Raw genomic sequence first — 19,475 nt, 5'->3', positions numbered from 1 at the left:
GATACGATCTAACTTCACGTCACGAAATGTCATCAGTCGGTTAATGTATCTTGCACGATGCATTTCCGCGAAAGGCGGTTTCTTAGTTGGGTCAGGGTGAATCGCTCGCAGCGCTCGCGATCAGTTCACTTTCCGACGAGTATATGCTTCCCGCTTCCCAGGTAATTTTCTTACGAGTTTCGCCTTTCAAAACGAGTTCGAACTTTAATGAAGACGAACGTTGAGGAAGAAAGTTGTCGTCGCCTCGGGGCGTTCGAGCTTTTATGCAAAACATAAGTTTCCCGGCTCGTGAATCGATTTGCCTTATTTGATATAGCCACATATGCGACGAAGTTGCTGTATCGTAAAAGAAGGAAGTTCGTATGTGTGAACATAATTTTTGTCCGCTAAGCTCCGGGAAAAAATTGTTACGTAAGAGTCGAATCTCATCCTCCATCATTGATATTTATATTTGCTATCAAACTAATGTAAATTGATTAATTACTGTTAAGATTGATATAAAATGCAATTTTAGCATTTTTTAGGCATTATAATATTTTAATCATTACATACCTTATATAAATATTTATTTTTCTCAAACTATATATTATTATATTCGTCAGAGTCGTCAGACCATACAATCGTCTTTCTTCTTCTGCAATATACAATAGTTTTATACGTGAAGATCAATGGCTTATCATATTATTTACGCCACAATCGCTCTGCCTCATGAATCTCCCGGAGATTAGATATCGATGCCATTTAGCCGATTCCAAGTTTTAAAGCTTGTTTGACCGCCCAGGGAGGACACGATATATATAGCGGCATTCTCGCGATTGAAAACGCCTGTCTTCGATCGTTTCCAACTTCTGGCTAAGATTTTAACGGCCTCTATCTCTCTCTCTCTCTCTTTCTCTTCCCCCTTCGCTCTCTCTGCAGCGCACTCGATATCTGCCAGCATCCGGGCAGAATTGTTAAGCCGACTGACTCCTGACCTAATTAATCACAGATCTGCCAATCCATCGCGGACTTCCGCGCCTTATGAACTAACCGCGATATTCGAGATTCGACAGACTGGAGTGGCACTTTTCAATTTTACTGGCGATTGCTTTGAATACTAGCTGTATTCAATGCTTTTCATTTTTCTATTATGTTTTTTCAAACATCGCAAGGTTGTAAACTTCTTTTCAAAGGCAATAGAATTGAAAAGTTAATGTATTGATATAATTGAAAAGTTATATATATATAATACTGATTCGTGCGGACAAAGAATGAAATTTCGTGATGATTTTTGCGTATATGGCGGGAGTCGATACTGTAATTAACGCAGAACCATTTGACCAAATATGATAAGCCCTCTTTGTGGCGAAAATAAATATTTGACATTGTAAATGCGTCGCACGTCAGGTAAGGTAAATATTTGATAGGTGAGCTTATTGGGGATTTTTATCTGTGTACCGCGTTATTAATTCTGGATTATATTGCGGTGGTATTAAATTTGATATATCAGCCCTGTATTTTCTTTCCATATATTTCTATTTCATAGAATAACGTAAAAAATGTGTTAACAATGACTGGAATAAAAAAAATAATAGCACACGTAATAGTTATGTGACGCACATTTAATCACAATAAATTAAAGAGCTATAGACGATCGATAAGATTATATAACTTCGAATAAACGCACATTCATCAAAGATCTGACTTCGCAATACTTTTGGGATTCTTTAAGCTCGCTGGGATTTTGCAATGACAGTGATAAAGATCGCCCTAGTGGTCCAGGATCGCGTCCTGGAATTCCAGCACTTGAGAAAGGACAAACGATACGAAAGTTCGCCGCTGATGGGCTTCTTTTAAACTCGCGTTGACCCAAGTTCTTTTGCAACGTGGCGAAGATCTTAAAGGGATTTTTCGCCGAGGTGGCGAGAAACGAAATAAACTTGAGTGCTGCTCCCGAATTCCAGCACGTAAACAGCGCGAAGTTCGTAGCTTATAAGTTTTTTAACGCGACAACTCCGAGTAATGGTGTTACTTTGTGTAAATAATGCGGGCTCGCGAGGTAGTTCTTATGAACTTTCTGAAAAGTTGCTCACTTGATGATGAATATTTGTATGTTTGTTACGGTAGTATATCTAACGTAAGTTTTACTTTCAAATAATTTTCATGGAAGATAAATATATCTGACCTCGATAATCTCAATTACGGTCTTGTGGCAGAGATGTCTGATCAAGCGTTGGCTTCTTCTACTGAAATCTTTTAAAGCGTGAACAAAACTACTCGGAAAGAGAGTTCCACGGTAGATTGTATAAATTTCTTGAGAACATTAATAAAAAGAGCAATCTCTAGAGATATTTAAGATCAATTCCCTCAGTCTTCCTCTATTAAATTTTTTGTATATAATATTAAAACTGAAAGAAGAGAAGTTTCACGCCCTGGCGCAAATAACGAGCGCATTAAAAACGCTCATTTCTTCGTCTCACGTTTCTGAGTAAACGGAGAAGATTCTGCAGTTCTAAGCACACAAATACACAAAACACACACATTCCCACGCACACAAGGAAGCGTGTAGCGGGGCAATAGCGGAGAGCGGAGAGCGATAACGCGGGGTACATGGGAATTATATTACGGATTTAATGGAAGCCGACGTTAAACCGTGAAATGCTTCTGTCCATTATAGCGGAGGTAGTCCCGAGATTCCGCGTGGTGTAGCCCATCGGGGGTGAGCGTCGTGATAATAATTGAATTAAATTATCAGAAGTTCGGCCGCGATTATCGTCGTGAGGAAAATTTTACGTCAGAATTCGAGAGCCACGAGGATTCAACGTCGCGGCATTTTCCCTCGGCGAGTTAATTTACGCTATTTAACTTCGCTCCTATCTTTTTGCGAAAATAAAATATTTGCTTTGTAACATAATTTTCATAATAATGAGTATGATCCTGTGTTTATTATAGTATTATGAATATTGTATGTAGGTATATCTCTTCCTTAAGAGCGGAAGTATCGATTTTAAATTTTGATTTTTTTCTCTTTTCTACTGAATTCGCAATTGTCATTTTAGTTAGGAAAGCTCGATTTTAAATTCAAAAAAGCTAAATGTTAAATTAAAATTTAAGTTTAAAGGTTGTCAAATATGACGGTTGAATTATTTTGAATTATTTTAGGTTAAATTATTTTAATGTGAAATAATAGTTAAGATAATTGGAATACACATCGTTAAATTGCATTTATGCAATTGCACGGCAAATTGCACGAAACAAAGTTTCGAATTGTCGACATTCTCCCCTTCTCACGTCACAAAATAGCATTCATTTGATTGTTACCGCGAAACCACTTGTAGCTTCGTAGATTTATTTCGCCAGGCTCGCCTTTTTGTTTCTTCCTCGGTCATTAATCGCAACATCGAAAATGAACTTGAAAAATAAAGAAAGAGAAAACATGACAGCGAAGACAAAAGCCGCGATTCTTTCTAACTGCGTCCCTCGCATTATATTATAACACACGCATTGTTCGTTGCATAGCTGCAACTTTATTCCGGCTGAATTTACATTCCAACGTTTATTGTTAGCTGGGTTCTAATTACAACATACCGCACCGTAACTGATATCGTTGTAATATTTTTATAACAATTTTTGCATTTACATTTACGTGCTTTTGTTTTGCTCTTTAAAATCATATTTTTTTTCGTGTTTGACTTTGTATGGAATTGCTACAATTTTTTACATATCAAAGCAGTTTCCTATTTTTGCTTTTATAATAAATTATATTATATTTAAAATAAAATTACATTTTTGTTATTAAAACAGATATTAAAAATTTTAGGTAATAAATGATTAATATGATCTAATTATTACAAAATAAAAATCTTTAATATTTAATTATGAAGCGTAATATTGATCAGTCACAGATACAATTTTTTAAGAGAATCAGATGCTATGCTATCGTACTATCAAAAATTCCTTAGTTTAATAATCAATTTCCAATAATAAAAGAACGTAGTATATATAACTAACATATATTTAAGATCACAACTGTAATTTTTTTGTGCCGCTACTATCCGGATAAATTTAGATCTCGGTATAGCACACGCGACACTTGACGGACAGGAACTTAGTTTCTCGAATCCTCCGACTATCTCATCATGTTTTTCGACGTCGACGTTTATACGCGACGGACAATGCGATAATCTCGAGACGCTTGGATAATCATCGCCGAAGAAATCTTGGGACACGATTCACGAAAATGAAATCTCGAGATTTCATCTTTATTGCAGCGTCACCTCGATCGCTGTCTCAGAATTGCTATAGCATCTTCCACGATGTGGAGGAGATCTTTATCGACTCGGTTATTATCAGGTATCGGAATTTTCCTGGCCGAGATTTTCATTCGAATCTTGATATCTGGAGGCATAGTGTCAACGTGATAATGATAGGAATTGTTAACAACTGCGATATGTTGACATGTAAAATAGTTACGTGAAAAAAAATTTGAGAAATGGTAGACTGCATAACATTGTTTTACGAAATAAAACTCGAGTAAATTTTTAATTTAAAGTTATTTTACTTTGAAAAGATTTATTTTCAACGAAATTAATTTCACACAAAAGAAAGTAAAAACTTTTTTAACTCAATGAGATTTGTATTAACGAATCGTATTATCGCGCATTTATTTATATTATTTTTTTTTACTTTGTGTTTTAATAACGCGTAACCTTTAAGAAATTTTGCAATTATAATATTTGCGCTAGCATGTACATGATTTTATCGAAAAGTAATCCCAATATGTAAACTAAACGAATACACGTTGATCTACGCGAGAGTTTTCCTTTGTTACGAGCGTCACGGTAAACGTTACGCACGCCGTCATAAAATTGGCGAGCGTATGCTTCTACGAAAATAAAATATTTATCTTTCGGATCACGACTCGTACGTATGTAGCTCGTTCGAGCGCAGCGTTGCGTTCTTTACACAAGCTTCTGGATATATTGGATATCCTTTCGAATCCCATCTCCCGATAAGAAGATGAAATAAAGTTTCGAGAGAAACGGGAATTAGATGATCTATTTCTTACGCACTGACACTAATATTAATATTAATTTAACATTTTTTTATAGGTTGAAATTTTTTATTTGAAAAGAATATTACAATATATCTATTGTTATACATTCAAGGTTCTCTCGCGTGTATAGTTAGCAGTCAAAAACTCAGTGCTGCATCCGCGCACTCGCGAAATAAACGCCCACACAGGCTTTACGGTAAAGATCGCTTCATTAATAGAGAAATACAACACGGCTTGCGCAACACACGTCTGTACAGCTCAACGGCTTGATTTCAAATTATAGTGTCCGTTTATCAACGGCCAGTTCGTCGTAAAGGACAGCGCTTTTTCTGCTCGCGGATCTACTGAACGTCTCAGCACGGGCGTAACACAATGTTCAGATATTTTCCTTGATGCGCCATTTCTTTAATTGGACATTATTTCTGCCACGAGGCTGGTAACAGCCGACTCAAATAACTTGGTAATTACAGGCAGATTAAAGTTCCGTTAAATTATAAAGCGGTTTATGCGAAGATGGCGAAATTAGCGATCGTCCCGTTGACGAGACCAAGTTTTGGCTTTAGAAATTCAGATGATTGATACGTGCGAGTCTAGTGAAACAGCCAAGAAGAAAGAACGAGAGAGATACGATTTCATGGCAAGTATGAAAAGTCAGCTGGTTATAAAGCGACAACGTGATATGCGAACGAAAGAGATGGGGATGACGCGACGCGACGGGTTGAATTTCAAAAGCTCTCCGCAGCTCTTGCTTCCCTCATGTTTTACGGACTGGAAACGGCGAGAAGCCTGTGCGCTGGGCGCAATTTATACTTCTTAACTCGACAAGCGTACCGCGAAATAACGCGCGCTGACTACGCGTAGGAATCTTGAAAGTATCCACTGCGATTTTCATGGCCGGGAAGTCGCGAAATAGTCTAACCAATTATCAATAGTGCAAAATGTGTCGCGAGATGATTTATTCTTTTATTAATTCCCCTTTTAAGCAAGATCATTATTTCTATTTTTATTTTTTGTTTTTTTTGTTGTTAGTTATATCAATTGTTATGCTTCTAGATAGTTATTCTTTTTTAGTTCGAAAAATAGCACGTAAAAATGAGCTAAAAATTAACATACGACAAATTAAGAATACTTTTCTAATTTAAATGCATTATGTGAAAAGAAAGTTATTTTTTAGGTTCTTGTATGTCAAATTAAGAATAAAATTGTTATCTTTTTTACATGTTTGTTGCACAAAATTCCAATATATCTGCACAATTAAAAGTTGGCTAACAAGAAATCGCAGTATAAATATTTCGAATGGTAGCGTTTCTAGTTTAAAGAAATTCCATGTTATGAGACGGCGAAATTTCAACTTACCATTTCAAATTAATTCCCCACAGAGGAAATGGTTTTCATCGGTAATCGTTAAAGTACACTGGACTTCGTTAGATAAGTGAGAACCTCGCAATGCGTTCCTATTTGCGAAATCTATGAGATCTGAAATCACACCATTTGCGCGTGCGTTTTCGAGTAACTTTCTGCGGTCGTAAATTTTCAATGACCCAACGGGAAAATAAAGTTTAATCGTAGCAACGATTGCGCTACGTTCTTTTCCACCCGGTGGTGTAGTCAAGCATTTCCCGTTGGAAAAATAATGCAACATTCAGCGGCGCAGCCGGATTTTATTCTCTTTATGAGAGCCGGAAAGTTTAAGTTATAATTTAAATTGAATAGATGGTTAACACTTTGCGGATTTGATGAAAAGGATTTAACTCGCTACAATTTAAAACTTTATTTTGTTGTCTTACCGTTGTGGAAGTTATCTTTTCTATTTTTACATAAATCATTTCTTACATTATTGCAACGAGTTTTTGATAGTATCATTATCGAATTCGTCTCGCAGAGAGGAAAAAATCGTGTTTTCAAACGTTTTAAAGCTTGTTATGCTCATTCGACGAAAATTGTATGAATGTAATGCTACTATCTTTACAGATTTTTAAACTAGAATCTGTGATTTTTTTAGAAAATTGGATTGGATTTAAATTAGATTTTAGAAATTTTTCAATAAAAATATCTAATTATCACTATTGTTTCTACTTTTCTCGGCAAAATTGCTTTATTATTCATGTGCCAACGGTTTTTCTCGTTGTAGAAAAAGCATCGCATTTCATGCATCCGCGAGTTGCGATCGAAAAGTATGCTCGATGCGTCGAATTAGAAGTTGATTTTTGATGGTCACGCCGTTTAAAACACTGAGTCCTCGGGATTTCCATTGCAAATCCGTCTCGCACGCGCGTAATAAAAACAACCGCTCTGTAAAATTTGATTCGTTTGCGACGCGTCTTGGTAGTGACGCGAAATAACGGAACCGTGGAATCTACGAGCGAGCGACAGCTGCGCAATGACACTGCCGAATGTCACAAACTGTCCAAGTTTCAAGATGATTTTGGTAACTCTTGAGTGATAAAAATTAACCAAATTATTAGTTAAATATCACTTACTAAAATCAGAATTGGAAATATTAAAATTAAAATTGAGATTTTTAAAGACAACTAGACAACTGAACAATTTAATTAATTTAATAGACTTCGTGCAATATATATATAAAGACAATAAATCTACAATAAGTATCGGATTAAGTAATAATTATACTCGATCTGTTCTGGGATGCTTATAAACGCTTTGATGCTTATATAATACTCATGTGATAAGAATTAAGATGCTTACAATTCTTAACGTGTAAATCGTGTTTTTAAGATCAGATACCTAGGCTTTTTTTGTTACGGGCTTTGCTGGTAAAAGGATTCGGGCTAACAAGCTTGAAAGTTTCATGTCGACAAACTTGAAGGAACCGTAACGGGTCTCCCTCGGGTGCGATTTATATCTAAAAGGGAGCGAAAGAGGATCTCATCATCTTAAAGGACTTTCCTCGTACGACGATCGGTTTTTTCTGTTGGTCTTCGGAAATTCGAAGTCAAGTCGAGCGCCGCCGTTGTCGCGACAGTTTCACCCACGACTTGCCTCTTTACGATCTCCGTCGGTGGTAAAAACGTTATAGCATCCCCGATTGTTCGCCATTAGTGCCGTCTGAGATGTCAAAACAACATCACATTCCACTATCGGTCTTATATCACACGAAATTGGGGTGCAAACCTTTGACGAAGAAATAAAATAATGGAAGGAGCGAGACACTGACTGCAGAAATATTAAAATAATATAGACATTGTAGACGATAAGAAGTGCATTATTAAGTTACGTTAATAAAGGTAAATATTTATCCTTACGAACCCACCCTCAATGACTTTCTCCTTTATATATATTATAGAGGTTATCCCCTTTTGTGTGTGTGTGTGTATGTGTGAATAACTTTCAGAAAGTTTTAACCGTCGCTAAGGGTAAATATTTACCAATATTAATTGTCATAAGATGTTACATAGTTATATAGCTATATAATCGTAAAAATAATAGGTAATAGATAATAACGATAGATTCCATTTCCAAGAAGGTATACGATATAAGGGACTGTGTCTCTCTGTCTGGAATTTTCGACTGAAAGTTCGATGATTTCTTAATTCTATATCGCTCTTTTCCGCCTCTTCTCGAAAATTCTTCTCTGTCAATTGAAATTTGACGCGTGCAGACGATTTCTATCGACAACCTGGCATTTCAGTTCAAAGGCAGTTTCACGAAGGCCAAGTAACTCAAATTGACGATCTGCCGAATTCTGCCTGCTGGTATCCTTTATCGAAAATTCGATCAAACTGTCTTGAATACGTGATTACAGTGGCTTCTATACCATCGATATCCAATAATGCTTCGATAGCTGTCTCGTTAGCTTTCGCGTTGCCGCTTTTTGATAAAGTCGTCATCGAGATGAAAGTTCGCAGAAAATATCCGTATAATTTCGGATTTCGCGAATATTTCTCATGGTCTTGAAGTTAACCATAAATACGATAAATCATGAGAAAGGCGAGAGAGAGAGAGAGAGGGGGGGGGAGGAGGGGAGACATGAGAACTGTGAGCTTGAAATTATTTGATAAGCAAATATTTGAGTATGTTATTGCACTTTTATCAAGTTTGTCTTAGATAAACACGAACGTTCATGTATCAAGCCCGAGGCAAGTACATAATTAGAAAAACATTAGACGGGGGCAGGAAAGTTTCGCGCAAGTTGATCCACGACGTAAGAGAGGTCTTGCCCTTTTCTCAGGGGTAGAACGGATCGGGAAATTTTGGGCGCGAAGTTGTTGGATAACTTGTAAGTCCGGCTTAGTTTCTCGAAGTTGCCTCCGACGAAGACTTGGTGCTTTTTCCATTCCCAGTATAAATTAGATTCGGAAGTGTGATAATAAGATAAATAATAATAAAAACGAAAATTAGGTTACTAGTTATTAGTCTCATGGGTGGTAAGTACCGGTTAAGCGAAAGTATCTTTGCTCTAACGGAAATTTGACTGGTGTAAAGTTTAAAATTTAACTTAGCCAAGATAGTCTATATATCTAAATATGATTACATTTTTTATATATTAATGGCGTTTCGCAATATACGATTGATGGTTTTTAGGTCGAATATTAAAAATTAAGATTAGAAGCTTTCGCACGTCATTAGGTTCGATGAAAAAAGCGGAGTCTTTCCCAAGTTCCGATCGCGGCTGTCGGAGCCTTGATAAATCGCGACGCAATGTCGCTGCTTATCAGCGACGTTGTCCTTAATGGCGCTGTCGTCCTTCGAGATATCAGCATTAGCGGCTGGAACTCAGACGTTTATTGCGCAATTTTCGATGCTATTGCGAGGTGAATATATCGAGTTATATTCCAATTGCATTATAAATTTTCACACGTGATGAGATTAAAAACATTTGTTAAATAATATCTTTTTGCACGAAAAGTAAATTGGGATATTTATTAAAATAGGTAACTGCATTTCGCATCAGTTTTTATGTTCCTTTATTTACGAATTATTTACGCATTATTAAAAGCAGATGTAAATGATTAAAATTGTTTTCCGCATACATATTATATGTCATGTAAAACAGGTGACTTAAAATGAATACTACAGGATAAATCTCTTAATTATCTCTCAAGTTTGTGTTGATGATACAATTAGCGTTGAGATATAATTTCTTCTCAAATTTGGACTCAAAAAGTTATGACTGAGATAGATGAGATGGACGGATAATAATGAAGTTTGTCGAATAATTATATACGAAGAAGCCGCCGTGAGATAATCAAATTTGACGTTAAATGGCTCTCGTTAAAGGGTGAGAAATAAAGGACGGTCTTAAGGAAAATCTCCGGAGAGTCGATCCGGAGGTGGGTTTCGACTGTCCCTGTAGAAATTCTACGCGCGACCTCTCGTTCCGCGCGTCCACCTTCGTGAATAATTCATAAAACGATAAAACTTTCAATGCCGAGTATACCTACTGGCAAAAAAGCGTCGACAGACGCAAAAGTCGAGGGATCATTATCGTTTTTCATTGCCGCTTCAGTCAAGGCCGCCTTGGGAAATATTTGCAATATACTCGTATTAATGGTGTAAAGCGCGATTGGAGAAAGCTCGCTTGCGTTCATATTTTATTAAACTCGCCGATTATATGCAATTACAATTGCATTCTAATTATACATAAAGTATAGTACATAATATCAGAATAATCCGTATATTAACTAAACTAATAATTATTAATCGTACAATAGTCATTGAAGCCTTTGTCTTCAATTCGTTTGCAACGAGGATATTAAAAGCATGAATTTTATTTATTTTAATTAATATTGCATTAATATTGCATAATTGATATTACTCATATATATTATGTATATATTTATTTAATATATTACATTATTTTTTTTTTTTGGCGCGAGATATTTTCTTCAAAAATCGATGCAACATAATTTTAATAAAGAAAGAACAGATCGCGCGAGGAACACCTACGTGCAGCTTAGTAGTCATCTCATTGGTGACGTATCAAGTACATGCGTGTGTGATGTACGTACACAATGTGGATTTATGCCTCTCGCTTCCAGCTGGCGACCTAGAAAAGGGGCTGCCGATATTCCCCTCTGCATAAACCGAATATCGATGCCACGCAAACGGCGAATAAATCAAACAAATTCGCGAAGTCTGTGCATTTCTCGTCATTCTAATATGAATTTATGCGCTGTATTTGCGAGACACACGTTCTGTAAAAAAAAAGAATAGATGGTGACATTTTATTGTAAAAAAATATATATAATTAATGTAAAAGAATATTCTTTTATATTTTATTATATTTCGTAAAGTTGTTGTGTTTGATGGGGTTTTAAAATTTTCTTACAGAGCTGACAATTACATACAGAGCTAAGTACTTGCAATAAAATTGACTTAGTAATTCTAATAGAACTATTTATCACATGAAAAATTGTCGTACCGCTTAAAAATATATATCCCTTAAAAAGCTTCCGAATTATATATATATATATATATATATATATATATATATATATATTGAACCGTTCTTTTTTCTTTCTTTTTTCTATAACATTTTTTTTCTTAGATATTAAATTGCTACGTTTCAGGTCATTCTTTAGAGACTGCATTTTACCGACAATTTTTACGGTAATTTTTCAAGGGTGATATCTCAAGCTCGATCTTTGCTATATACGGATATAAGTCCGTTATTCTTGCCTTTGCCCCATCGCCTTATTATTAATCACATTTTTTTGCGGTAGCCGGTCTTTGACCGGAATATTTCGCTTTCGTTCATCTTTGAGATGAAAGAGAGATAGTTCTCGTTTGTAACTTTTCTCTATCGCGATCGTTCTTTTGTTTCCGTCAGCGGGCGGATTCCTTCTCGCTAGAAACCGTTCGGCAACGATTTATGAATTATTCACGGAACGGACGAATTATTCACGAGGATGATTGCACGAACGGTTCGCGACACTTAATTGTAGGCAACCGAAAAGCGGGGCGAAAAAATCCATAATTTAAGAGTACCTCCGATCCCCTCGTCGCGGCTCGCTTACACTCTGATTGTAATAAATATTATAGAGCGACACGTTTTAATTTCCTTATTAATTAAAATTTCTCTCTCTCTTAATTTAATATGATGGGAAAGATATATGAAAATATAAATCTGTCGTATAATAATGACGACGATGCTTTTGTGTCGTTTTTAGATAAGATTTTCCATTTTTCGATATTTTACTTGTACATTGTTATATAATATATTATTATTGTAATAATCATTAATATTATTGTTACAACTTTTAAAAATCTATTGAAGTTTAATAACGCTATAATTTCTTCATTAACAAACTAATCAAAGATTTGATATAGAGTAAAAAAAGTATGTCGTTTTAAAACTAAGAGAAGATTCACATTTTTTACTTTTCGTAATTTTATCAAAATTACCGTCTTTTAAATTTAAACTGCTCTGCTTTTCGGTTGATACACGAGGGCGAATGCAACTGGTACCTCTTCGCTTGCAAGACACGTCATTGCCGATTACCAAACTTATTTCTTTGCGCGAACTCTCGTACGATTGTTGAACGTTCAACTTTCGCGATATCGAGATATCTCAGATATCTTTCCCACGAACGTGTGCTATTGCGCGTACGTAATATATTATGTTCACCCTCACATTCTCTCCGTTTATTCTTTGTATTACGTTATCGTTTTAACAAGAATAATGTAACGTCCTCGTAAGCATTCGAATATTTACGATCCTTTATTGGATTTCACAAAAATTCGATATTTTCTGCTGTAAATACTTTTCTTTAATGATCCTTTCGCTAATCCTTTTCCGAAAATGATAAATTATTTTTTACTTCAAAATTCAAGTTAAGATATATTTAGGAAAGAATTAATATTTAATTACAAGCTTTGTGTGAACATATTTTTTTTTATTGTCTGAATAAAGCTTTACTCTATATCTATAATATATATATAATAAGTCAGTGAATCTTTTACTAATTGGCTGTATTTGTGTTTTAGCCTCTTCTCCGACTTGAGAAGCCTGGCAGGCACGACTCTGATGAATCTTTTGGCAGCCCTTTTCATGGTTCAGCTATTGTTCATCATAGGAGCTGGAGGAGTACAGGTATTTTTTACATTTTTCTATTTTTATCTTATAAAACAGTTACCTCGTCTATTATATAAAATCCATGTCTGAAGAGAATCTTATAGGTTTATATATATGAAAAACTTATAAATACCGTAGCTACTGCATCACCTTATGCAAAATACAACTATAAAATATAATAATGCACGTTCTTTGCATACATTACGAATATTGGATGATTATTAAAAAGCTATTTTATAATATCATATTTAACAAGAAAATTCTCTTGACATGTCATACCTGACAGATTTGAACTGTAATGGCTACCCAGATATAACTAGAAAAAAGTTAGAACTACGTTGATACAACATTTTTCATTTAAAATTACCTCTCGTGTCTGTTAGTGAAATATTTGTGTTTCCTTCTCTGTACAAACATAATGCGAAAATCGACTCATATCTGTCGAGGTGTGATTTCCGGTGGCTGCTTTCGGTTCTTCCTCTTTCACAGAGATAAAGAGAGATAGAGAGAAAGAGAAATTCCGTTTCGTGCTCAGCACATCGGCGAGAGTTGCGAGAAAAACTTTCGTCGGGACTTCCACCGTCTAATGTTCTGCACTTGAATCCCCTTTAATTAAGCTCCAGAATCCGCAAGCTCGTCGCGAAACGCGACAGATTCCTGAATCCTTCTTCTTTCGCTCTTTTGTCCGTTCCTTCTTTCGTTTCGCCCGGAAACATCCAAGGAGCGATGTCAGGCGTTCTCGTATACGAGGATGCCTAACATTGTCACTCGAATTTTCCCGGCGAATTGCGATGCCGGTTACCGACAAACCGGGAGAAAGCATTCCGGAATCTCTCTCTCGAGCGACTATATCGCGGACGGGAGGAGAGAAAAGTTGTAGGAAGACGTTGGGAAGCGTCGATTAGAAACTCAAAGCGGAAATTAGTGGCATTCCTATTTCCAAGTTTTAATTGCGTGTCGGTGACTTCGGGCTTTTCGCCACTGACGACAGGATTCGTGCCAATAATTTTTCTCATCTATTTATATTGCGGATTTTAATATCGCGCATGACATCGTTAATTTTGTCATACGACCCGGCGGTCGTTGAATTAGCTATAAATTGCTTTAATGACTCCGATGAGATTAAAAAGGGCATTATTGATCATTCTATTTTTACGCTGTTTAATCATCCGTATTATTGAGGTATACTATAAATTTTGTAATTATTTTTAATTCGAAATAATGGAAAATATACATCAATTAACTTTGTTGATTAAATTTACTGGAAATTCGGTCATCACGATTTTATTATCGTTTTTACTAACGTAATGATGATATGAAGCAAGTTTTGTTTTTAGAGCGTTTTATACAATGTTATCATTAAATCTTAAAAAACTATTAGGTCGTCTATATATAAACTATAATTTAAATTACTCGAAAATGTGATAAAAACATAATTGCAATTTAGTAATTTATAATATTTCTTAGAATAATAACATAATAGTTTTTTTTTTAAAGAACGCGCTTACAAGCAAATATTCTTTGCGAATTTTATTGAGCACGTTGCGATGTTTAATTACTAGCCACGTATAATAATGACGCATAAAAAATAAAAAGACGCAAAATGCCACGTGCCAGTCGTCAGTCATAAAAACATCGTGAATATTATTCACTGGGCAAAAGTAAATTTCACTGCATTCTTCCCGCGGAAAATGAAAAACGTATATATGCCATGCCTGTTTTGAAAAGAACGAACAAGGAGAATTTCTCTTAGATTTAACAACGAAGAAACAAGCGCGCTCTCGTTTCTTCACCTTTAGATAAAGAAAAGATTTACTGCATCTGCAACGGATTTTTCTTTACAGAAATAGAGACAGAACATATATTATATGTACATATATAAAAATACACATGCGTGCATATATAATATATGCGTGCCGAAAAAATCCGCATGGAAACGAGATTCTTTTTAGGTCAAATGTTATTCATCGCAGTTGCAAATCGTGGCCTTTGATCTTTGAGGATCCTCTAATGGGATACATTTCGTTTTAAAAATATAGGCAAAACACGAGATCTTTTCATATGTTACTCGCACATGAAAAGATCTCGTGTTTCGCCTATATTTTTAAAACGAAATGTGTATTCCATGTAATATATAATTCAAGTTCATATTTTCGGCTTCATATTCATTAATTTTGTGAAGCTATCGTAACAGAATATTTTCACCTTTTTTTTGCTTGATATTTACCAAAATAGAAAAAATTCCTGAATATAAAATTCCATATATGATATACGGGCAAAATTAATTTATATATTTTTTCTTTCAATCTAAATAATTAATTTATAGATATACATATATGACACATTTAATTTAAACCGTCATAAGTCGAGCAAGTATTTTGTGCAAATTTCACAGAAGAATTTATCCGTTTTTTGTATAATGAAATCTGTATCCATTTTTTTATTTTATTCAATTTTATTTAATTAATATCATCCACACACACACACACACACACACACACACACACACACACACACACACACACACACACACACACACACACACACACACACACACACACACACACACACACACGGGAAATAGCCGTATAATAAAATTTGTGTGTGTGTGTGTGAGTGTGTGAAACGTATTTCTTTTTCGAATTTCCTAACCATCGAGAAAATAGAACTAATTGGCCCTTAAATTTTATTCTATCAATAAATAACGGATCGAGGACGAATAAAAAGAAAAAGTAAATCGGAAATATATCGGCGATTTTACGCATGAACGAAAAGAAGAGAAAGTTATTTAAGTCGAGTTAGTGTTTTTTCTACGAGGTGCTAAATTTTATTTTACCGCAAACTGGGCAAATCTCGCCGCCAAGAAAGACCCTACACGCGAGCAATATATCTCGTCGTACTCGTACATGCAGCAGGCGAGAAAAAAAAAGATTCATCTCAACGGAGGTGTACGAGCGAACGCGTTAGATGTTACGAGGTCAGAGTGCCGCGTCCCTTCGAGACAAGCAGCCCTTCCGTGTAACTCCCTAATTGCGGTCTTGTCTTGTGTCAGTATGTATAAAGACGAATTTGCATTGAATGTACGCATGTATGAGCGAGTTTCTAACATAATATTAAACTTGATGCAAATATATAGAATCATATTGCAAGGAAAAATTGATGTGTCATTAAAATAATGTTACAGTACAGGGATATATATATATATATATATAATAGAAATCGATTAAATATTATTATGCATACAATACATCTCGCAATTATACATCGTGCAATTTTAACAGCACACAGTATTCTGACAATTAATAACTCGTTATATTTTAGAGATTAATTATAATCGAAAATCCTGATAGCTCTCGAAGCATTTACGAATCATAAGTTGGATATAAATTATAAAAGCTGCCCAATGATCGTTCACAATACAAGTAACTGCGCTTACACGCATACCGATCTATCTCATCTGTTATTGATTTTCTCAGTTCAGATAATATTGGATTTTCCTGCTCAGCTATTTTGCATTTACATGCTTGCTACATGCAGGTATCACATACACTACTGACTACAGCAATCAGCTGCTTTTGACAGATTGATCATCAGTAACAAAGTTTAGATGACACGTGCAAATTGTATAATCTGTTTTTTTAATAGATATATAAATGATAACGTACACTGCACGCTATTGTATACGCAAGATTACCGGGCGGCAATTTGTGTGGCAAGCCGCTCATTGTTATCTCTTTGCACGAGATAGGAGCATTTCTGTGAATAATTATTTAGCGGGTAACATTTATCAATATGCGCAACCGATTAACTCGCACCAATTAATTCGCTAACGTAAACGTGTCGAAGCGACGGCAATTTTTCGAAGCCGCACATCGCGCGTTTTATTCGTTAGATGTAATAGGAGTCAAAGCGATAGGGAATGGAAAATTTTAATCACCATTCCGTTGCGACATTTACGAGCAATAATTATTTCCTCAATCGATGCCTCATAGACTCGAATATATTTCGCGCTTTGAACTTTTCGCCGATGTAAACGTAATTTGCACACAATTTTCGATGCTGACGCGTGCTGAATACGTGTAGCTCGCTGGTCGAGCGATTCGAGTAACAAAAAGACCCGATAAACTCGACCGATTTATTAATAATTAATTTAAAATGCAAAGAACAGAATGTTTAGTGTGAATTTATTTTACGAAACGTTTAATGTCGGAATAGCAAATCGATTGGCACGCAACCTTGGTTTGTCTCTTGCATGTTAAAACTTGCTAATGATGACTAACTTAACAATATCAGCTGGTTGTTATTGATTACTCTATTATTTGTAACACACGCTTAAACTTCAACCTAACCTTGACATTTTTGCTTCAAATTTTACCAATTTTTGGTACTAATTAATCTCTAGAACACGTTGTTAAAGTACACTGCTTGTACGATATCTCTCTTGCATAATTATAATTAAATATAAGAAATAAAACTGTAAGATTATTTTAACTGCATTCCGATATTTACTGTTAGCAACTGTCAGTACTGAAAATCTATGGTATACGTGACGTAAAATATAGAAAAATATAGATTTTTAGTACTGACAGTGAATATCGGAATACATCAGCCATAAAGAAGGAGAGTTATTTTTATATATTTAAGTATTATAGATTTAACAATGAAATATTTACTATTCTGACTAGCAGCTCAATGTACGACTGGTGATATATCAGCATTTCAAAAAGTCGACAAGTTTGTGAAATAGCTTGACATTATTTTTTATCTGACAAGAGATATCCGACATCCGACAATAGAATATCAATAACGATTTTCCGTCGACAAGACAGATGCAATGAGCAGGGGAGGAGTTTATTAGAGACGGCAAAATCCCACTTCGTCATACCGCTTGACGGAGATAAATCTCCGTCGGTTGTAATTTCACGGCCGTCACGAAGCAGTTCGGCTTGATTGTTACCCGCCTCGGGGATTTGTGTGAAGAGGGGCGCAAAATAAATTAATTCAACCCGCGAGACCTCGCGCATTTTCTTGGTCCCGATTTCGAGTAGTTTTGACATGCGGTGCTCGTTTCTGCGAAAATCGAAGAGAGTAAAAAAGAGAGAGAATGGGGGCAATATAAAGAAAAAAGAAAAAGATTTATTATAGTCCGGGGCAAGTATCGGCAAAATGAAGAATATAGAAAAGTTAAGATAAATATTGCACAAGAATATTGATAGTATTATAAGTAAAATAGTAGTGAAAAAAGCGAAAAGTTAACAAAAAAGTTGGCTTTTTATTATATCCCGATATAATTAAAAACTTTTTTTTATTGTAACTAGGAGAACGCAAAAGATTTTGAATAACCGTAGTAGAGAATATAATATAGAAAAGAATCTGCGAATATTATTAGGAATTTATTATAAAATAAATAAAATTTTAGAATAAAAAAAGAAGTACAATTTTTTTTTGCTAATGTTATCTAGCTACTACAAAAAGAAACAAGCTTTTTAAATTCTCATTTACCGAAACATTATTGCATATCTATAAATATATCATGGATATAGACGAAGCAACTTCCATGTTCACATTGTATATACTTTACATTCCTACGGCGTTTCCGGTTCCGTCTAATAGAGCAGAGTAGTGCATTTCGTGTGCAGCTCGCAATCTCGATATATCGCCGTCCCGCATTAAGTTAGACACGTTTACGAGCTTCGTACCACAGCTAGGGATGCTGGCAGGCGAGATAAAGTTTTGCGGGCGAGACAACGTTTTGGTCGGAATTAAAAGGTACGAACGGGAGGGATATTAATCCATCCTAATGTTCCTTCCAATCTATCTGATGTCCTTGTTAATAGTGTTTGCAACGATGTTAATACGTGAAATTAATCATTATACTTAATTTCAATTAGTAAATAGGTTTTATGTAATAATTATAGAATATAAAATTGCGCTTATAAATTATCATCAATTTTGAAATAGGTAAATATATCATAAATAAATATTAAATTATAATTTTATTAATAAAAAAATAAAGACACAGCTTTTGTAAAAAGATAATCAACGTTGCCGGTTCAGTGAGTTCAATATACTTCAAGCATCTAAACCACGACTCCATCAATCCTAAATCTAAGTTAGTGACTTATTGTTAGATCATAAGAATTAGGAAGAAACTATATTTAACTGAAACAAGGAAACTGTTTCCTTATTCGGTTTCTTTCTGTAATATATGCATAGTGTGTAAAATGTGAATAAACGATTTTATAAACGCTGTTTAAAATATGTTTGTTATACAAAAAAGTATTTAATATTATAAATTTGTTGAAAATTGATATTAAAGATTTACGTATGATTTAATAATATGGTCTGCGTGTGCATGTGAAATTGTAAATTCATAAGAAGATTTATAGCGAATACTAAGGATTC

The 19,475-nt window shown here is 35.0% G+C and overlaps 1 protein-coding gene across 1 annotated transcript in view; it reads left to right on the top strand.

Annotated features, from left to right (window-relative positions):
- The window catches only part of LOC143908631 (adhesion G protein-coupled receptor E3), a 74,312-nt gene that overhangs the window by 24,553 nt on the left and 30,284 nt on the right, over positions 1–19,475 (top strand). Inside the window, exon 4 of the mRNA XM_077426376.1 lies at positions 12,983–13,088. Within this exon, the coding sequence (XP_077282502.1) occupies positions 12,983–13,088 (106 nt within the window). The remainder of the gene's footprint in view (positions 1–12,982; positions 13,089–19,475) is intronic.

The sequence above is a fragment of the Temnothorax americanus genome, unplaced genomic scaffold (genome assembly GCF_048541705.1).
Source record: "Temnothorax americanus isolate GAGA-0224 unplaced genomic scaffold, ASM4854170v1 Scaffold11, whole genome shotgun sequence".
In the NCBI taxonomy this organism is placed as follows: domain Eukaryota; kingdom Metazoa; phylum Arthropoda; class Insecta; order Hymenoptera; family Formicidae; genus Temnothorax; species Temnothorax americanus.
This window is presented reverse-complemented; position numbering and strand designations above follow the sequence as displayed.